This window comes from Heptranchias perlo, chromosome 4 (genome assembly GCF_035084215.1).
Source record: "Heptranchias perlo isolate sHepPer1 chromosome 4, sHepPer1.hap1, whole genome shotgun sequence".
NCBI lineage: Eukaryota > Metazoa > Chordata > Chondrichthyes > Hexanchiformes > Hexanchidae > Heptranchias > Heptranchias perlo.
In genome coordinates this window covers 114,387,571-114,410,322 of record NC_090328.1, presented here as the reverse complement: position 1 = coordinate 114,410,322, position 22,752 = coordinate 114,387,571, and the positions used below count along the sequence as shown (strand labels likewise).

Below are 22,752 nucleotides of genomic sequence, written 5' to 3'. Positions count from 1 at the left end.
TAGGAGGATTTACTCCCTGCAAAAATGATGCCAGATTCATTAGCAAAGACGGAGTTGACTCCCCTTCTGGCTCAGTAAGGTTATACAGCGAGCAGTGAGGCATCCAGACCAGAGAAGTCCCAGGATCAGTCCCTAGTCTGTCATGACTTAGCCAATCTCAGATACACTGGCAGTAGGAATGCAATTTGCCTCAGCATCTTAGGTTAGAAAGGATAAAAACTAGTCAGCATTGCAACTCCTGACTGCAAACCATTGACCCCTGTTGGAAGTGCGTGTGGTGCAGTGTGGACATCGGTTGAGAATAAGATTGGTCTTGGCTGTTATAGCCCCTGTGGAATAATCTGCCAAAGCTCACACATGAACAACAGCCACTTCAGCAAAGTAACCCTTGGAAAGTAAAGGAGCAGGGATCACCTGGGCCTGTGGCACCATATACCAGGTGAGAAGTCAATGCCTTCAGGAGGAGGGGGATAGTGGAGAGGAAGAAACTGGCAGGACAAACAAGAAAAATAAAAACAAAGGCTAAGAGTTTCAATTCTAGGCATGAAGATAAGTTATCACAATTTCCCCTCCCTTACCACTGATATCTCCAAGATGCCATTGGTGATAATTTATCATGGGGTACTGCAGACGGATCAGAAGTAATAACTCCAAATAATGCCATAATATCCCATTGGCAGGGCGAGCGTTATTCTCCATTAGAGTTGAATGATTTTTAAGAAGGCCATGCAACCAGCCTTACTAGCCTTGGGATAAGAAGAGAAGGTGGGGAGGGGTGGGACAATAATCAGCAAAGGTTCCCCCTCCAGATCACCAACAGGATCAGCAGTGTTGCTGCCATGGTTGAATAGGGTGCAAAGGCCAAGATTTTCCAATCAGCATTAACGCCAATGTAAAATGCTTGAACATAAATAAAATGCCGCCGTTAAAATAACAGGATTGGAAAATCTAGGCTTCTCTATCTAGGTTTGCATGTACGGAATAGCCAGTACTGTGTGAGACTGGAGGATGGCTTGCTGTGAGAGACTGGAGGATGGCCAGCTGTGAGAGACTGGAGGATGGCCAGCTGTGTGAGGGACTGGAGGATGGCCTGGTGTGTGAGAGGGACTGGGGGATGGCCTGGTGTGAGAGGGACTGGAGGATGGCCATCCTGTGTGAGGGACTGGGGGATGGCCTGGTGTGAGAGGGACTGGGGGATGGCCTGGTGTGAGAGGGACTGGAGGATGGCCTGGTGTGTGAGACTGGAGGATGGCCAGCTGAGAGAGACTGGAGGATGGCCAGCTGTGTGAGGGACTGGAGGATGGCCTGGTGTGTGAGACTGGAGGATGGCCTGGTGTGAGAGGGACTGGAGGATGGCCTGGTGTGAGGGAATGGGGGATGGCCTGGTGTGTGAGACTAGGGTATGGCCTGGTGTGAGGGAATGGGGGATGGCCTGGTGTGAGAGACTGGGGTATGGCCTGGTGTGAAAGACTGGGGGATGACCTGGTGTGTGAGACTGGGGGATGGCCTGGTGTGAGAGACTGGGGGATGGCCTGGTGTGAGAGACTGGGGTATGGCCTGGTGTGAGAGACTGGGGGATGGCCTGGTGTGTGAGACTGGGGTATGGCCTGGTGTGTGTGACTGGGGTATGGCCTGGTGTGAGAGACTGGGGGATGGCCTGGTGTGTGAGACTGGGGTATGGCCTGGTGTGAGAGACTGGGGGATGGCCTGGTGTGGGAAACTGGGGGATGGCCTGGTGTGTGAGACTGGGGGATGGCCTGGTGTGAGAGACTGGGGTATGGCCTGGTGTGAGAGACTGGAGGATGGCCTGGTGTGTGAGACTGGAGGATGGCCTGGTGTGTGAGACTGGAGGATGGCCTGGTGTGAGAGACTGGGGGATGGCCTGGTGTGTGAGAGGGACTGGAGGATGGCCTGGTGTGTGAGACTGGGGGATGGCCTGGTGTGTGAGAGACTGGGGTATGGCCTGGTGTGAGAGACTGGAGGATGGCCTGGTGTGAGAGAGGGACTGGAGGATGGCCTGGTGTGAGAGAGGGACTGGAGGATGGCCTGGTGTGAGAGAGGGACTGGAGGATGGCCTGGTGTGTGAGACTGGGGGATGGCCTGGTGTGTGAGAGACTGGGGTATGGCCTGGTGTGAGAGACTGGAGGATGGCCTGGTGTGAGAGAGGGACTGGGGGATGGCCTGGTGTGTGAGACTGGGGGATGGCCTGGTGTGAGAGACTGGGGGATGGCCTGGTGTGTGAGACTGGGGGGTGGCCTGGTGTGAGAGACTGGGGGATGGCCTGGTGTGTGAGACTGGGGGATGGCCTGGTGTGAGAGAGGGACTGGGGGATGGCCTGGTGTGTGAGACTGGGGGATGGCCTGGTGTGAGAGACTGGGGGATGGCCTGGTGTGTGAGACTGGGGGATGGCCTGGTGTGTGGGACTGGAGGATGGCCTGGTGTGTGAGACTGGAGGATGGCCTGTTGTGAGAGACTGGGGGATGGCCTGGTGTGTGAGACTGCGGGCTGGCCTGGTGTGAGAGACTGGGGGATGGCCTGGTGTGAGAGACTGGGGGATGGCCTGGTGTGTGAGACTGCGGGCTGGCCTGGTGTGAGAGGTACTGGAAGATATCCTGTGACTGGAGGATGGTCTATGGTTGTGGAAACCTAGCCCAGCATGAATCTACAGCTTCAGGAAAATAAATCAAAATACTTCATCTGCACCAAGTGCGTACAATGTACTTCATACAACTTACATACAATATTAACACCACTATGTTTATTCTAAAATGATATTTATAACACAGACTAACTGCATTGTTCGGCCCTTGGGACAAGTTTGGTGAAACACAATTCACACTGGACTATTTGTGTTCCGTATGAGTGTAATAGAACGTGCTCATAGTTTAAATGTAATTATCCTCGTGTTCACAGCACGTAAGCAGCATGCAACAAAATAAATTCAGTGAAGGACTGTGTGGGTTTTTTATGTATCAAATAAGAATGATTGTAGGCTTTTCTAACAGAAGGGGTCCGAATTATTAATGCAGTAAATTCCACAAGTATGTCTGAGGGTAGCAGCCACTTTTAATGGGGTGGGGCATCACCTATTACTGAGATTATAAATGCAATCAATATATTGAGAGGATAATGAAGTGCCTAGCACATGGCAGTGTAACTGCTTAGTATTGAGAAGTCCTTCACTGACTGGAATATCTTTTTGTCTCGTTTCAACCATTGAATAAATATCATATCCAATAGGCCCCCACCTGGCTGTACTTTCCACCACCTGCCCTGCCCAAACTGCCATAGTGGTGGTAGTGGTCCTCATCACCAAGTCACACCTTGGTCACTTGCCCCTGCCCCCTCCCAAACTCCTCTGGCCCATTCTTGTCTTTCAAGCACCTCACCCTAAATCTTGTCTCTCCTTTAAAACCATGTTGTCCGCTGCCCACCCGCCCCATCAAGCCCCACCCTGAGTTTCCCCCCGAGATATCTACCCACTTTTCTTTCAGCCTCTGCACTGTGCAACTCCTCATCCTCTACGATTTAAACCTGTCTCTCAGCATCTCTTGGCCTCTCTCCTCTGAATTTGCAACCGTCCAATCTTCCCTAAACCTCTTCCTCCATATAAACTCTCCCACCCTTATTCATGGCCACCCCCGCACCCACCCGCCCGACCTTACCATGTGCCATAGGATCACTGACAAGGTCCTCTCTGACTACTTCCTTCTATCCCTCACTACCCACATTCCCTACCCCCTTCCACTCCACTTCCTTCTGCATCCATCCCTGAAAAAAACTCTCACAAGTTGCCTACAATTACACTTTGAAACTCCCAACTGCCTAGACTTTGGCCTTCCATTCACCGCAATACATCTCCAGCTGTTAATTTGCTCAGCCGCTCTCTCACCTCAACCTTTGATGCTGTTGTTCCCAGCAAAACTTTCACTGACTCCCAACCTGGTTGTTCCCCTTAATATGGCCCCTCTCTTCACTCCCTCAAGTCCATGGGATGCAGTCTTGAGCGCATTGGTGCACAACTGGCTTAGCCATCCATGGCCGCATCTGGCTGAAGCTCTACCAGGCCTTGTTGTCCTCTGCCAAAACCATCTGCTATTCTAGGAACATCTTGGAGAGCCAAGATATCATAAGACCATGAGACCATAAGAGATAGGAGCAGGAGTAGGCCATTCGGCCCCTCGAGCCTGCTCCGCCATTCAATGAGATCCCCCTCCACCACTAACAACTAATGGGAGGAGCTAATGGATTTCTTTATCACCAGATAGAGACCATCCTTTCATCCATCTCTACTGCTCCCTCCTCTACCCCTTACCCACCAAGCTAAATGTCCCCCAGGCACCCCTTGCCATAATATCACTCTCTCTAGTTTCTCCCCCATCTCCCCCATGCCCTCTCCTAGCTCGTCTTATCCACAGGACCAATCTCCTGCTTCCTCGATCGCATTCCCACTAAACTGCTGGCAACCCAATTTCCCTTCCTGGCCCTAGCTGGCATTGTAAAACCTTCACCGACAACCCCTCGTTTTCATAGGAACATAGGAACAGGAGTAGGACATTCAGCCCCGCGAGCCTGTTCTGCCATTCTATTCGATTATGGCTGATCTGTACCTCAACTCCATTTACTCACCTTGCCCCATATCCTTTGATACCCCTATCCAGAACAAATCTATCCATCAATTTTCAAAAATCCCACCCTCAAACCCTCTGTCCTGGCAAACTCCCGCCCCATCTGTAATTGCCCTTTCCTTCCAAAGTCCTTTTCCAAAGTGTTTTGCCTACCAGATCTGTGCCTATCTCTCCTGCAACTCTGTTTGAATCCTCCAATCAGATTTCTCCCTCTTCCACAGCACCAAAACAGCCCTAACCAAAGTCATTCCCTATGGCTGTGACAATGGTGCATTTTCTCACATCTAAGTTTGCCGATGACACAAAGATTGGTGGCATTGTAAGCAGTGTAGATGAAAACATAAAATTACAAAGCGATATTGATAGATTAGGTGAATGGGCAAAACTGTGGCAAATGGAATTCAATGTAGACAAATGTGAGGTCATCCACTTTGGATCAAAAAAGTATAGAACAGGGTACTTTCTAAATGGTAAAAAGTTAAAAACAGTGGATGGCCAAAGGGACTTAGGGGTTCAGGTACATAGATCATTGAAGTGTCATGAACAGGTGCAGAAAATAATCAATAAGGCTAATGCACCTCTCTTCAGCCTTTGAGGTCGTCAATTGCACCACCCTCCTGCAATGTGCATCCTCCGCTGAGGACTTCCCTCACCTGGTCCCCAGTCTTACCTATCTGATTGTAGCCAGAGCATCTCTACCAATGGCTTCTCTTCCCATCTATGCATGTCCTTGGGAGTACCCCCATCCTTAGCCAGCTCCACCTCTTTTTCTACATGCTGACACTTAGTAACGTCATCTGCTCACATGGTGTTAGCTTCATCATGTACACTAAACACATTCAGCTCGATCTCTTCACCACCTCTCTCAATCCTTTCATTGCCTCTGTGGTATCAAACTGCTTGTCCGATATCCATAGGAACATAGGAACAGGAGTAGGCCATTCAACCCCTCGTGCCTGCTCCACCATTTGATAAGATCATGGCTGATCTGTGATCTAACTCCATATACCTGCCTTTGGCCCATATCCCTTAATACCTTTGGTTGCCAAAAAGCTATCTATCTCAGATATAAATTTAGCAATTGAGCTAGTATCAATTGCTGTTTGCGGAAGAGAGTTCCAAACTTCTACTACCCTTTGTGTGTAGAAATGTTTTTAATCTTGCTCCTGAAAGGTCTGGCTCTAATTTTTAGACTGTGCCCCCTACTCCTAGAATCCCCAAACAGCGGAAATAGTTTCTCTCTATCCACCCTATCTGTTCCTCTTAATATCTTATAAACTTTGATCAATCACCCCTTAACCTTCTAAACTCTAGAGAATACAACCCCAATTTGTGTAATCTCTCCTCGTAACTTAACTCTTGAAGTCCAGGTATCATTCTAGTAAACCTATGCTGCACTCCCTCCCAGGCCAATATGTCCTTCCGAAGGTGCGGTGCTCAGAACTGCTCACAGTACTCCAGGTGCGGTCTAACCAGGGTTTTGTATAGCTGCAGCATAACTTCTGCCCCCTTGTACTCTAGTCCTCTAGATAGCAAGGCCAGCATTCCATTAGCCTTATTGATTATTTTCTGCACCTGTTCATGACACTTCAATGATCTATGTACCTGAACCCCTAAGTCCCTTTGGACATCCACTGTTTTTAACTTTTTACCATTTAGAAAGTACCCTGTTCTATACTTTTTTGATCCAAAGTGGATGACCTCACATTTGTCTACATTGAATTCCATTTGCCACAGTTTTGCCCATTCACCTAATCTATCAATATCGCTTTGTAATTTTATGTTTTCATCTACACTGCTTACAATGCCACCAATCTTTGTGTCATCGGCAAACTTAGATGTGAGACTTTCTATGCTTTCATCTAAGTCGTTAATAAATATTGTGAATAATTTAGGCCCCAAGACAGATCCCTGCGGGACTCCACTAGTCACATCCTGACAATGTGAGTACCTACCCATTATCCCTACTCTCTCTTGCCTTTTGCTCAGCCAACTTCCTAACCAAGTCCGTACTTTTCCCTCGATTCCATGGGCTTCTATCTTAGCTAACAGTCTCTTTTGTGGGACTTTATCAAATGCCTTCTGGAAGCCCATATAAATAACATCCATTGACATTCCCCTGTCCACTACTTTAGTCACCTCTTCAAAAAATTCAATCAGGTTTGTCAGACACGACCTATCTTTCACAAATCCATGCTGGCTCTCTCTGATTAACTGAAAATTCTCGAGGTGTTCAGTCACCCTATCCTTAATTATAGACTCCAGCATTTTCCCCACAACAGATGTTAGGCTAACTGGTCTATAATTCCCTGGTTTCCCTCTCTCTCTCCAGTTTCGGATGAGTCACAATTTCCTCCAGCTAAACATGCTGACGTCTGAAGCCATTGTTTTCGGTCTCCTGCTACATACTGTGTACCCTCACCACCAACTCCATCCCCCACCTTGGCCATTGTCTCAAGACTGTCCACAACCTTGGCATCCTATTCAATCACAAGTGAATTTAAAATTCTGATCCTCATGATTAAATCTCTTCATGCCCTCACCCATCTCCCGGCCCACTTCCCCCCATCTCTGTAACCTCCTCCAATGCTACAACTCTCTGCCCCAAACTCTCCGTTCCTCTTCCTTCATTCCTCTCTGTCCCACTATTGTTGGTCATGCCTTCAGACATCTAAGCCCCACTTTGTGGAATTTCCTTCCTAAACCCCTCTGCCACACCACCTCCCTTTCCTCCTTAAAACCCACCTCTCTGACTAAGTTTTTATTCACTCTTTGTAGCATCTTCTTCTTTGGCCCAAGATCCATTTTCTTCCCTTCAGCCTTTGAAACAACTTGGGATTTTCTTAACGTTACAGGCGCTGTATAAATTCGAGTGGTGTGGCCGTCATTTCTCAGGTGCATTCTTGATTTATACCAGATACACATGTGGTGACAATAAATACTTGATGTTTAGGTGTTGAGCATAGCAGACTCAACGTGACTATGCAATTTCCTGCTTGTTAAAGTAGTTCCATAGTCTAGTACGAACACACACATACTACATCATCAATCATGTTCTAGAATTGCTTCATGCTGAGGCACATTTTTCAATTACAATGCATGGAGAAGCAGATATTCAGAAACGTCTAGTAGGATTTACTGCTCCGTGCAGGTCATATTGCAGAGCCAAAGGAAACTGCTAATTTTGCTGGACTGCCGTGCTGATAAATAGTTCAAGGGTGCACACTGACCTGTGATCCAATTTAAACCACAATTGAAATGAGTTACTGTACAGTGGGTGGTTCCTAGGAATAATGATTCACATTATTTTCGGTCACACTGCAAGTGTTTTAAATAGGAGAAAGGATTGGCTGGGAGCTAAGTCTATAGCACATCTCTGGATATGACTCAGTTACTCACTGCAGAAATTTGATAAAAAGCATTATGCTATACAGGGAATTTTAACCTTGCACAATGACGGATATAGAAACCTCCCGTGGTCTGGCAGCTGTGGAAATAAAAATCCTATTTCCACAGTCACCACATCAGGCAGTCGGGATATTGGCACCATTTCCACGGAAGACAGTGTATTCAGTGACTGAAAATACACATGTCTTCCATCCCAACAACTAATTTACAGTAAAAGAAAAATCAAATCAATATAAAAATCACAGATGATGTTCGCCCAATTGTCCTTGCAATGCAAAAATAAGTCACATTTTTTTAATTCATTCATGGGATGTGGGCGTCACTGGCGAGGCCAGCATTTATTGCCCATCCCTAATTGCCCTTGAGAAGGTGGTGGTGAGCTGCCTTCTTGAATCGCTGTAGTCCGTGTGGTGAAGGTTCTCCCACAGTGCTGTTAGGAAGGGAGTTCCAAGATTTTGACCCAGTGACGATGAAGGAACGGCGATATATTTCCAAGTCGGGATGGTGTGTGACTTGGAGGGGAACGTGCAGGTGGTGTTGTTCCCATGCGCCTGCTGCTCTTGTCCTTCTAGGTGGTAGAGGTTGCGGGTTTGGGAGTTGCTGTCGAAGAAGCCTTGGTGAGTTGCTGCAGTGCATCCTGTGGATGGTACACACTGCAGTCACAGTGCGCCGGTGATGAAGGGAGTGAATTTTTAGGGTGGTGGATGGGGTGCCAATCAAGCGGGCTGCTTTATCTTGGATGGTGTCGAGCTTCTTGAGTGTTGTTGGAGCTGCACTCATCCAGGCAAGTGGAGAGTATTCCATCACACTCCTGACTTGTGCCTTGTAGATGGTGGAAAGGCTTTGGGGAGTCAGGAGGTGAGTCACTCGCCACAGAATACCCAGCCTCTGACCCGCTCTTGTAGCCACAGTATTTATATGGCTGGTCCAGTTAAGTTTCTGGTCAATGGTGACCCCAGGATGTTGATGGTGGGGGATTCGGCGATGGTAATGCCGTTGAACGTCATGGGGAGGTGGTTAGACTCTCTCTTGTTGGAGATGGTCATTGCCTGGCATTTGTCTGGCGCGAATGCTACTTGCCACTTATGACCCCAAGCCTGGATGTTGTCCAGGTCTTGCTGCATGCGGGCACGGACTGCATTATCTGAGGGGTTGCGAATGGAACTGAACACTGTGCAATCATCAGCGAACATCCCCATTTCTGACCTTATGATGGAGGGAAGGTCATTGATGAAGTAGCTGAAGATGGTTGGGCCTAGGACACTGCCTTGAGGAACTCTTGCAGCAATGTCCTGGGGCTGAGATGATTGGCCTCCAACAACCATTACCATCTTCCTTTGTGCTAGGTATGACTCCAGCCACTGGAGAGTTTTCCCCGCTTCCCATTGACTAGGGCTCCTTGGTGCCACACTCGGTCAAATGCTGCCTTGATGTCAAGGGCAGTCATTCTCACTTCACCTCTGGAATTCAGCTCTTTTGTCCATGTTTGGACCAAGGCTGTAAAGAGGTCTGAAGCTGAGTGGCCCTGGCAGAACCCAAACTGAGCATCGGTGAGCAGGTTATTGGTGAGCAAGTGTTGCTAGATAGCACTGACAGCGACACCTTCCATGACTTTGCTGATGATTGAGAGTAGACTGATGGGGCGGTAATTGGCCGGATTGGATTTGTCCTGCTTTTTGTGTATAGGACATACCTGGGCAATTTTCCACATTGTCAGGTAGATGCCAGTGTTGTAGCTGTACTGGAACAGCTTGGCTAGAGGCGCAGCTAGTTCTGGAGCACAAGTCTTCAGCACAAGGCTATGGGCCCAGCCGGGATGTTGTCTGGGCCCATAGCCTTTGCTGTATCCAGTGCACTCAGCCGTTGAAACATGAAACAAAAGCCCCTTTTACTGGTATGTTTCAAACAGTGTGGCAGATGAAATGGTTTTGATTTTGCTGCCCAGTCACTATAAACAGTAGCCCAACAAAAAGAAAGCCAACATTGGGCAAAGAGCATTTTTGGCACCAATGCCACCGTCCCCATCTCATTTCAATTCTTCCCCTTCTCCAAAAAACCTTTCCCCCTCTTCTCTTACATGGGGGAACTCACACTGAGGTACCATCCCAGAAGCATTGGCAGCCCTTGGATTCCTCACCCAAGTGGCCATTCCCCATGCTGAGCCTAGTCACAAGTGCCATCAGGCTATTCAATTATGAAGGACATCACAACCAAGTCACCCTCCCTCGCTTAGGGCTCTACCAAGCAGCTCTTGGCCAGTAACAGGGCATTACACAACTTGCATTGAAGTGACACAAAGTTAATAAAATTATTTCTAAAAATAACTTCATACTTGAGAGCATATAAGAGCATATAATTACATTTGAATGTTCTGCCCAGAAATGGCAGGATTCCCACAGTAAACGGGAAACAGTGATTTTTCTTTAGGAAAACAGGTACAAGGATGTAAACACATTGTTGTGATCTCCTTTCCACAGCAATTCACAGCTACATCCGTAACTTTGGCTGGGAGAGAATTTACCCAGCCTCACAGAATGCCTTTTGTAAACACGTGCTAATCCATTCAATTGAAGGCAGGTCACTTATCAATTCTCTCCACCTCCCTACCTGGATACATATCTGGTCAGGAAGAGGATGGGAGGTTATAGGGATACCTATAGACTGAGATGATCAAATATTATTTACATAAGAACATAAGAAATAGGAGCAGGAGTAGGTCATCCGGCCCCTCGATCCTGCTCTGCCATTCAATCAGATCATGGCTGATCTTCTACCTCAATGCCATTTTCCTGCACCATCCCCATATCCCTTGATGCCTTTAATATCTAGAAATCTATCGATCTCTGTTTTGAATGTACTCAATGACTGAGCCTCCACAGCCCTCTGGGGTAGAGAATTCCAAAGATTCACCACCCTCTGAATGAAGAAATTTCTCCTCATCTCAGTCCTAAATGGCCTGCCCCTTATTCTGAGACTGTGACCCCTGGATCTAGACTTCCCAGCCAGGGGAAACATCCTCCCTGCATCTACCCTGTTGAGCCCTGTAAAAATTTTGTATGTTTCAATGAGATCACCTCTAATTCTTCTCAACTCTAGAGAATACAGGCCTAGCCTACTTAATCTCTCCTCACATGACAGTCCCACCATCCCAGGAATCAGTCTGGTGAACCTTCGTTGCACTCCCTCTATGGCAAGTATATCCTTTCTTAGGTAAGGAGACCAAAATTGTACACAATGCTCCAGGTGCGGTCTCACCAAGGCCCTATATAATTGCAGTGAGACATCTTTACTCCGGTACTCAAATCCACTTGTAATAAAGGCCAACATACCATTTGCCTTCCTAATTGCTTGCTGCACCCGCATGTTAGCTTTCAGTGACTCATGTACAAGGACACCCAGGTTCCTTTGAACATCAACATTTCCCAATCTCTTACCATTTAAAAAATACTCTGCATTTCTGTTTTTCCTACCAAAGTGGATAACTTCACATTTTTCCACATTATATTCCATCTGCCATGTTCTTGCCCACTCACTCGGCCTGTCTATATCCCCTTGAAGCCTTTTTGTATCCTCCTCACAACTCACATTCCCACCTAGTTTTGTGTCATCAGCAAACTTGGAAATATTACATTTGGTCCCCTCATCCAAATCATTGATATAGATTGTGAATAGCTGGGGCCCAAGCACTGATCCCTGAGGTACCCCACTATTCACAGTCTGCCAACCTGAAAAAGACCCTTTCATTCCTAATCTCTGTTTTCTGTCTGTTAACCAATTCTCAATCCATGCCAGTATATTACCCCTAATTCCATGTGTTCTAACTTTGTTCACCAACTTCCTGTGTGGGACCTTATCGAAAGCCTTCTGAAAATCCAAATACACCACATCCACTGGCTCCCCCTTATCTATTCGACTAGTTACATCCTCAAAGAACTCTAATAGGTTTGTCAAACATGATTTCCCTTTCATAAATCCATGGTGACTCTGCCAAATCCTATTATTATTTTCTAAGTGTCCTGTTATCACATCCTTTATAATAGATTCTAGCATTTTCCCTACTACTGAAGTCAGGCTAACAGTCTGTAGTTCCCTGTTTTCTCTCTCCCTCCTTTCTTAAATAGTTGGGGTTACATTTGCTACCCTCCAATCTGCAGAAACCATTCCAGAATCTATATAATTTTGGAAGATGACAACCAATGCATCCACTACCTCTATAGCCACCTCTTTCCAAACCCTGAGATGTAGACCATCAGGTCCTTGGGATTTATTGACTTTCAGTTCCATTAATTTCTCTAGTACCATTTTTTTACTAATACTAATTTCTTTCAGTTCCTCATTCTCACCAGACTCTTGGTTCTCTAGTACTTCTGGGAGGTTTTTTGGTCTTCTTCCGTGAAGACAGACGCAAAGACCCGGTCCGTTCCCCACGCAAACGCGGTCAAACTGAAGGCACTTACCGCGGCTTCCGGGTTTCCCGTCGTCAACCTGCGCAGCGGGCAGACTGCACACCCGCATCACAGGCTGTCAGCTGGAGGATCCCTATTTAAAGGGGCAGTCCTCCAATGCTGCTCCTGCAGTAAAGAGCCAAAATTATAGAATGGAGCAGACCAGGGGAAAGGCTGCTTCCAGATTTACCGATGCCTCACTCCAGGTCCTACTGGATGGGGTGAGGAGGAGGAATATTTTCTACCCGGCGGACGGGAGGAGGTGGCCTGTCTCTGCCACCAAGAAGGCCAGGCTCGAGATGGCAGAATAGGTCACCAGCAGCAGCAACGTCTCCCGCACATGGATCCAGTGCAGGAAGCGCTTCAATGACCTAACTAGGTCAGCCAAAGTGAGTACACTTACTCATTCTCCTATACTCTGTCTTCCACATCACTGCCCCCACCCCACAACTCCTTCTGCACTGCCAACACTACTCTATCACATCACTCCTCACACCCACTCAAAGCTCATCCTCAACTTACCTGCACTTACTCAACTCCCCAGTATTCACCCCACCACTACCACCCAACCCAATCCTCATACAATGTCATGGCTCTGTCTCATACTCACCCTCTGATGCATCTCTTTCACGGTAAGCCTCACCCAAACCAATGCATTCAGTGGTTGGCCACGTCACCATCCCTCACTCACGCCTCTCTACTTTCTCCCCTTATAGGAGAAGAGAGACCAGAATGCACGGGAGAAGGCGAAGACCAGAGGGGGGCCGCAACATCTGGTTGTCCTCACAGACACGGAGCAGGAGGCTCTGGAACTAAGCCGCACCCTCAAGTGCCTGTCCGTCAGGGACGCCGAGACTGGCACCCGACAAACGGCTGGTAACAGAACTTTAACATTCAGCACTCACAATAGCAAATGATGTTAACGTGCCTTGCCATCTTCAGCACCTCAACATCTGTCATCATGCATAATATTGCCTTCTGTTCTCTTACAGGGCCTTCAGCGACAGCCGTGACGGCGGAGGGCGATTCCTCAGAGGACCAGCCGGCCTCTGAGGGGGCACCGTCACATCTGAGCAAGCCATCCACCAGCGCAGATACACACACCTCGGTGGGTCCCCGTCCTCACTTAGTTGGGGTCGCACATGGTGAGTCACCACACACATGTGAGCACGAGCAGACACTGGTGGCAAGGGCAGCTGTGGAAAGTCCGCGTCGGTGGGAGCACTCTTCTCCAGGCTCTGCTCAGCTGGACACAGATGTTGAACCCTGAGGCCATCCATGAAAAGGAGAATGATCGAGGGGCTGCAGCGCATTTGCGAGGTGCTGGAACAAGTGCCACGCGCACTGTCCACAATCACGCAGAGGATGGAAGAGTCCAACTCCTGCATGAGTGGAATGGTGGCACAGGTACAGGAGTGAACCTCTGAGATACTGTCACAGGGATGTGAGGGCATCTCTGAGATAGTGTCGCGGGTATAAGTGTGGGAATGTCTGCAATGGAGGGAAGGCTAGCCTCCATCGAGCTTCAAGCACGGCTCACTAATGAGTCCATTGAGGCTCTGACAATGGCCCTTCGGACTCAGGGTGAGCAACCTTCTGCCGCCTTAAACAGGCAGGCAGATACTCTGGCACTGGCCTTGTAAGGCTTCACACATGTCCTCCAAACTGTCGTCTAGCAGGGTGGTAGGAGTGATGTGGGCCTGGCCCAGCAGAGGGATGATGGCGAAAGGGGACATGGAAGTGGGGACGCCACTCAAAGCGCCCCCACATCTCACCCGCTACCCTCCTCTTAACCAGTACCTGCAATGCTGCCTCCTCTCCAGGTGGCCGAGTCTGCCCCTGCACAGGTGCAGGTGGAGCAGTCTTTGGAGGGGCCCTCACGGGCACCGAAACCCAGAGGACGTAGGCCCAAAGCATCTAATCGGTCAGGGCATGAATAAGAGCAACCTGCCACTACCTCTGCTGCAGTCACAGCGGAAGCACCATGCAGGAGTACTCGTAAGCGTAAGGCGAAGGTTTTGTGAGCACAAAGGGGAGGATGCACAAGAGTGTTTGACGGTTTGTCATGTTTTTTATTTATATTTGATTTTTGTTAATGGCACATTAAATATTATTATTGTCACCACTACTGCCACGTCTTGGCCATTCTTGACTGGCTTGTGTAATAAGTCCCTTTCATGAGGTTCACCATGAACACCCACACTTGATGCCACCCATTGGGTCACTCTACAGTGGGTGTATGTGTAGTTGCACGACTATTTTGTGCAGGTGCCTGCGGCGCAGCACTGTGTTGTGGGCTCCACGTGGCGGAGGTGGACGGAGTGCCTGGCGAAGCTGGTGATGTTGCTCGTCCTCGGATGGAGTGATGAATGCAGCAATGGCCCCCCATCCTGTCGGTGTGATTTTGAGGGGGTCCGCAAAGTAGGTAAATGTGTTTGCACAGCAGAGTTTAGGGTATAAATTAATAATTTTGAGTGGAATGACAAAGGTTTTGCAGCCAAAACTTTGTCTGAAGTGACAGAGTGCCCTGGTGCAATAAATGAGGTGTTCTCCCCACCTGTCAAATAATCCTTTGCATCTCTCACTGGCTGCTGGCTGAAACACGTCTACTCCAACAGGGAGTGTTTCCCACAGCATGGGAAACATGCTGAGGATCCTTCAAAATTGCACCCCTGCCAAAATTTCCACTCAATGAGGTCTGTCAAGTACCTCAAGTATCTAAATAACTATGTAAAGCAGCATCCCGCCGGCTTTAATTGCTGGTGGGAGTCCCGCATGCGGGAGCTGTGCACGCACCCGAACGCGTCACTGGGGAACCCGGAAGTCAGTGGGTTGGAGCCGGGCTCCGGACCCGCTCCGGGATTCCGCCATTTTAGGAGCCACCCCTCCCCCAATGCACCCACTTGGCCATCCGAAAATCGGCCCCAAAGTATTTGTTTAATTTCTCTGCCATTTCCTTATTCCCCATTATAAATTCTCCCATCTCTGTCTTTGCTAGTCTTTTCCTTTTTACATACCTATAGAAGCTATTACAGTCTGTTTTTATGTTTCTCGCTAGTTTACTCTCATATTCTAGTTTTCATTTCTTTATCAATTTCTTGGTCCTCCCCTGCTGAATTCTAAAATGCTCCCAATCCTCAGGCTTACTGCTTTACCTGTCAACTTTATATGCCTCTTACTTTGATTTAAAACTATCTTTAATTTCTCTTGTTAGCCACGGTTGGACCACTTTTCCTGTTGGGTTTTTGTGCCTTAAAGGAATATATATTTGTTGCAAATTAGGTATTAATTCTTTAAATGCTAGCCATTGCCTGTCTACCGTCACACCTTTTAATGTGGTTCCCCAATCAACCACAGCCAACTTGCGCCTCATACCTTCGTAGTTTCCCTTGTTTATATTTAAGACCCTAGTTTTGGATTGAACTACATCACTTTCAAATTTAATGAAGAATTCTATCATATTATGGTCACTCTTCCCTAAGAGCTCCTTTACTAGAAAGCCATCTCATATACATTCGAGGAATTCGTCCTCCACAGTATTAGTGTTAATTTGTTTTGCCCCATCTATATGTAGGGTTATATGTATATGTATATGTATATGTATCTATATGGACTATATATAGTCCCCCATGATTACTGTATTACCCTTGTTACATGCATTTCTAATTTCCTGCTTTGTACCGTTTTCTCAGAGCTTTCTTCTTGGCTTTTATCGAGTTTATCCAGTAAGTAGCTGAGCTATATCCAGTTAAGGTGGGGTGGGGGGGGCTCACAGATTGGATTTTCAGGCTGTGCACAGTTAGATGATCTTGGATGTGGGATGGGTAGAGGCAGCACAATTGGTCTCAACACCCTAGGTTAGGGAAGGGGGTAAAAAAATGACCAGTGTTTCTGCTCCTGACCACTATCCGGTAAGCCCCTGCTGGATGTCTGGAGTGTATGGGTGTTGGTGAGACAAAGTTTGGGTTTGGCTGTGCCACACTCCTCCTATGTGGATGCAGAGCCTGCAGAAAAACACTTACTGTTAAAGCTCACACGTGACTAATTACACGTGGGTGGCGTCAAGAAGTCAACCGGCCCACATGGAACCGAACCCCAGTAACACCCTGAGGGAAACGCACCTCCGTATCACCGTGTGAAATGCACCCCAGTAACATCCTGAGGGAAACGCACCCCAGTAACACCCTGAGGGAAATGCACCCCAGTAATACCCTGAGGGAAACGCACCTCTGTATCACCGTGTGAAACGCACCCCAGTAACATCCTGAGGGAAACGCACCCCAGTAACACCCTGAGGGAAACGCACCCCAGTAATACCCTGAGGGAAAGGCACCCCAGAAACATCCTGAGGGAAACGCACCCCAGTAACATCCTGAGGGAAACGCACCCCAGTAACACCCTGAGGGAAATGCACCCCAGTAATACCCTGAGGGAAACGCACCTCTGTATCACCGTGTGAAACGCACCCCAGTAACATCCTGAGGGAAACGCACCCCAGTAACACCCTGAGGGAAACGCACCCCAGTAATACCCTGAGGGAAAGGCACCCCAGAAACATCCTGAGGGAAACGCACCCCAGTAATACCCTGAGGGAAAGGCACCCAGAAACATCCTGAAGGAAACGCACCTCAGTAACATCCTGAGGGAAACGCACCCCAGTAACACCCTGAGGGAAACGCACCCCAGTAATACCCTGAGGGAAACGCACCACAGAAACATCCTGAAGGAAACCCACCCCGGTAACACCCTGAGGGAAACGCACCCCAGTAACACCCTGAGGGAAACGCACCCCAGTGACATCCTGAGGGAAACGCACCCCAGTAACATCCTGAGGGAAACCCACCCCGGTAACACCCTGAGGGAAACGCACCCCAGTAATACCCTGAGGGAAACGCACCACAGAAACATCCTGAGGGAAACCCACCCCGGTAACACCCTGAGGGAAACGCACCCCAGTAATACCCTGAGGGAAATGCACCCCAGTGACATCCTGAGGGAAACGCACCCCAGTAACATCCTGAGGGAAACGCACCCCAGTAATACCCTGAGGGAAACGCATCTCCGTATCACCCAGTAACATCCTGAGTGAAACGCACCCCAGTAACACCCTGAGGGAAACGCACCTCCGTATCACCCAGTAACATCCTGAGTGAAACGCACCCCAGTAACACCCTGAGGGAAACGCACCCCAGAAACACCCTGAGGGAAACGCATCTCCGTATCACCCAGTAACATCCTGAGTGAAACGCACCCCAGTAATACCCTGAGGGAAACGCACCTCCGTATCACCCAGTAACATCCTGAGGGAAACGCACCCCAGTAACACCCTGAGGGAAACGCACCCCAGAAACATCCTGAGGGAAACGCACCCCAGTAACATCCTGAGGGAAACGCACCCCAGTAACACCCTGAGGGAAACGCACCCCAATAACATCCTGAGGGAAACGCACCCCAGTAACACCCTGAGGGAAACGCACCCCAGAAACATCCTGAGGGGTGGAGGAGAGAAACCTGAAATACAAGGGAACGCAATGGTTCTTCCACTTCTGCAATTTGTTGGGGGGTGGGAGGGGAGAAGTTCAGTGATGAGCAGTAGGTCAGGACTAAATAGCTGAGATGTGACAAAATATATTATGCAGTTTTGTTTGATTACCTGTTGAAGATTATTTACGCAGAGCTTTCCCCCAGGTGATTAAATGTGTGCAGTGGTGTCCATGGCCAAACAAAAATATGGGGAAACAGTAGGCTTGATGAGCCAGGTGACACTCTCATTCCATATTTTTACATTTGTTTCCTCTTCTGTCCCAGGGCCAGGTCACACTGACAGAACCACACGCTCCGTAAACTTCAGCTCATCCAAAAGTCTGCTGTCCGTATTCTAACCTGCACCAAGTCCCACTCATCCATCACCCTGGTCCTTGTGGATCCACATTAACTTCCAATTTAAAATTCTCATCCTTGTGTTTAACTCGCTTCAAGGCCTTGCCCCTCCCCATTTCTATAACCTCCTCCAGCCCAACTCCCCCACCCCCATCCACCCACCCACTGAACTCTCCGTCCCTGACTCCAAGCTCTTCTGCATCGCCCCTCCCTTCGCCCCACCATTGGTGGCCATGCCTTCAGTCGTCTAGGCCCCACACTCTGGAATTCCCTCCCTAAACCTCTCTACCTCCTTCTCCTCCTTTGAGACCCTTCTTAAAGCCCACCTCTTTGACCAAGCTTCTTTAGCTCGGCGCCAATTTTTGTCTGATTATGCCTCTGTGAAGTGCTTTAAGACATTTTTTTTAACCTTAAAGGGGCCATATAAATGTAAATTGTTGTTGAATGCATTTCATTCTTTCTTATGAATGCATTCCTTATAACCAATAGAGATAGATTTTCATCTCGTCAGTTTGGGCTCCACTCAAATCCAGGTCCAAGACAGAAAATATCAGAATACTAAACCAGTGCATCACACAGTAATGCATTTTGCAACTGTTTACTTTTCTACCTTACTGAGCTTGAAAACATTGCCTCTTTAAACAATAAAGGATGCCAGCATCAAAACTCTGAAGTACAGTGTTGAATATCAAATGAATTGACTAAGTAAAGCAGTCCATGATAAAGATAGCTTCAAGGCATCTCAACTCTTCCCATGTCAGTGATTAATAGTTCCAATATGAATTGGCAAGTACAGTTTCCTACAGCATAGGAGGACTCGGTATTTGAATGAATTACTTAGGTAGGGGCAGTAGATGATCAATGCCGAATCTATGGACAAGTTTGAAGTACACCATGCACAGGTCTTGCAGCTTTAATCTGCTGTGAGATTTATTTTTCACATTTCAAGGCTTGCAACCTGTTGAAACGATGTCCTCACATCGCCCAAACTGCTTCATGTTTTAAAATCTAAAAATAACGCTTGATTTGGTGTTTTTAGCCCAGACTAACTGTTTATTAATAATGTTTATTAATACATTAGCAACAGGATTGTTCTAAACGACAGCGGGCACAGGACACAGAACTCCTATACATTTGCTAGTTGGGACTCAGAGGGAGTCTGAAATGAAGCTTCAAATCAGAGTGAAGGAATGCTTACTGAATTCTACAAGCACCCAGTATCATCCTAGCTATGACACCCCGTGGACAGACATCAAGTTGTTTAATGTTACATTTCACAAAACTGATCCCGTTTTTAAAAAGTATTCAAATTTATTCTCAATAGACTGTACATAAAGTAGTACAATGTTTAAAAATACAGATAAGCAACTTGGTACCCCAGGGATAAAAGACAAACTTTATGTTACAGTAAATAGACACAGATCAGCCATGATCTAATTGAATGGCGGAACAGGCAAGAGGGGCTGAATAGCCTTCTCCTGTTCCTATGCTGATAACACAACAGGTCACACTACAACACAGCTACTAGTTTGTCATACTCCATCTTATACAATTCCTGTATTCTATACAATTGCCAAACGTCCTCAATTTTCAATTGAAGAGAACGTGATGAGTTATGTGACACGGCTCCGATCTCTCGCATCCAAGACAGAGACATGAAAGAATCAATTAGAATTCAAGATAGCCATGTCAGAAATCTCCCATTACTTTTCCAATTAAGATTTTATCAACTGTATACTCAAATTCCAATTCTTTCACCGCTGTGACGCCTATCTGCATTTATTTAAAATCAATTTCTGAATTTGCCTACTAATTACTCGATGTTCAAGAAACCCACTGCATCCAGCAAAGCGCAAGATTTCAAACAATTTTTAAATTTAATGGATTGGATAATCAGAAACTTGGCTTTGGAACCTGCTGCCTATCGTCAGTTGCATCCCATTCTACTCACCCACCTCATGCCCATCATTGCTCAAATACCGTACATCAAAACTCTCAACTGGTGCACTGTAATAGCTTTGGGAGTATTTAACTGTTCAAACAAATGTACAGAACTAAGACATTTTAGATGCAAGGACTGATTTTAGAAATGCATGCTACTGGCGGGAGCTTCACCCAGTGATCACACAGATCAGAAAACAGTGGGAGCTGCCCACAACTTTCTATTCATTATTTCGACATAATGTCAGTCAGAAAAGCTAGGCTGTGCCCAGAGGCAATGGCCAATTTTAACCTATCTCGTGGGTGGGAAACCCACAGGATCAGATGCAACGGTGGTTTTACACTCCGCCCAATATTACTCTCCCGTGACTTCAATGGAGAGTAAAATTGGACAGGGTGTAAAACGAGCATTGCACCCGATCCCATCGGGTGGGTTAGGTTAGAATTGCCCGATATTCTGCTGGTATAATGCATTCCATCCCCTGAAGTTAAAGGTGACTCACCAATGCTTGTTGGGAAGATTTCTTCATTGTTGATTTGGACTTCAATCCAATCCATCAAGAGGCTCATGTACTGTGGAGCTGGGAGTGCAGTGGGTCTTTTGTATTTGTGATCATCTTGCCACCGGTACTCATACTTCTGTCCTCCTGACATGATAGGGCAGCTCCTGTCAGTACAGAACTCACATATAGTCCCATAGATCAGATTAATGCGATTAAAGAAGTCCACCACATGAACAGCAATCCAATCATTAAGGTCTTCACCATTAGGCAATTGTACTGCCCCCTTCAGGTCCACTCCTGAGCTCAAAGAGGCCTGTGCTTTCTTATGGAGTTCAAACCTCTGAGTGCCGGGTTCAAATTTCCTCTTTGGCCGAAAAGTCTTGTCCTTATTGAACACCTGTTTCAAAGCTATTGACATGATCAGATGTCAGTTGGCTCACCCGATAAACTCAGAACAGCCACACTTTACCAACTTTACGTCTTCTATGATTTCTTGGTCCAATTATCAGCAAGTGCCCAAATTGCTTCTGTCTTTTACTTCCAGTAGCTTGTTGAGGTGACTGTCTTTTCCTGTCTGAGGAGTGGGGTAGGGGAGGTGGGGGAAAAAATAGATTAAAATAAAAATGTTATTAAAAGTACAACTTATTTTTAGCATGTGTTTAAATTCCCACTTACTACTACATGGTTGTGTAGCAACTGTATCCTTTAAAATAGATAAGCCAAGAGCTTTATTCAAATGAAAAAGAATTAGGACACAAGCTGAAATTTTCAAACCATCGCAGTCTGGTGCAACATTCACTGAGATTCAAACAGTGAGCAACCACAGACTAATTATTATCACTACTTATTAGCAGAAAAACTGAAGCAGCACCTGGAACAATATTTGAACAATTAAAAAAAATTTTTTTAAAATTGCATATGTAAATTTTGTTCCAATTAAAGGATGGGAGCTTTCATTTTACTATTCAAACTGCAGTGTTTAAGACATAGGATTTTTAAAAGTCCTTGTTAAATCTCATACAAAACACTTGGGACTAAATCTGTTAGCAGAATATATATAATAGGCCTTCACCAGTTTGTGCACAAGCAGCACTCAGAGTTCAACGTTGGTGAAATTCCAGAAGTGATACCCAGCTACAGGTTTCTTAAATGCTCCAGTCTCAAACCGTGGCGGATGGGATGAGGGGAGAGGGAGAAGTTGATGGATCTCCTTCAGACACATGAAACTGGGAGTGCAAAAGCTTCTCCTCCCTGTTTTAAGATATCAATAAGCAATGGTCTTGGTTCTCATAGTTTGAACTTCCACCAGCCAAGAAGTATTCAACAAATCTAGAAAAACAATTATATTATAGCAGGTCAGCTACATTAATCTTTTATAAAGGATGTTTGATTGTACACTGTCTAACTGTTCTTATAATTGCAGCTTTACAGCAGTGAGTGTCACCCATCATCTGGCGTAATACCTTACGTGGACAAAGCTTCTGTACAGCTTTTCTTTGCTCCGTTGAGCTCACTCGTAACTGATAGTCAAGGTAAGCAGCTGGTCTCCAACGTCCCATTTTACTTAATTACATCACAATTTCCCTTCTCCGCTATTTGAAAGCAGCACTTTGTACTGTTTTATTCACATTCTGTGCTATTTAGGCAAGTAATCCATATTATCATCCAAAACTCTCAGTGTGTATACTTTTTGATGAAGAGCGCGAGATTCGTTTTCAACACAACCCATTCTTCACAGGGTGCTGAGTCATGACATCTGGGAGGCTGCGCTATTCTCTGTCAGCCCACATTAAAGTAATTCAAAACCAAAGAGCCAGTGAGATGTCAGCTTACATCAATTAGACTACACTGTAGTTTCATCACATGCTATCCCTGGGTGACCAGCAGTCTGCAGCCCATAACAAGATCTCATACTATGGTGAAAGTGCTAAAAGAGAACATAAAATA

At 46.9% G+C, this 22,752-nt stretch overlaps 1 protein-coding gene across 1 annotated transcript in view; it reads right to left on the bottom strand.

Annotated features, from left to right (window-relative positions):
• Positions 1-22,752, bottom strand: part of LOC137321190 (MOB kinase activator 3B) — a 158,963-nt gene that overhangs the window by 45,860 nt on the left and 90,351 nt on the right. The window contains exon 3 of the mRNA XM_067983474.1: positions 20,806-21,379. Coding sequence (XP_067839575.1) covers positions 20,806-21,223 — 418 coding nt within the window. The 5' untranslated portion in view covers positions 21,224-21,379. The remainder of the gene's footprint in view (positions 1-20,805; positions 21,380-22,752) is intronic.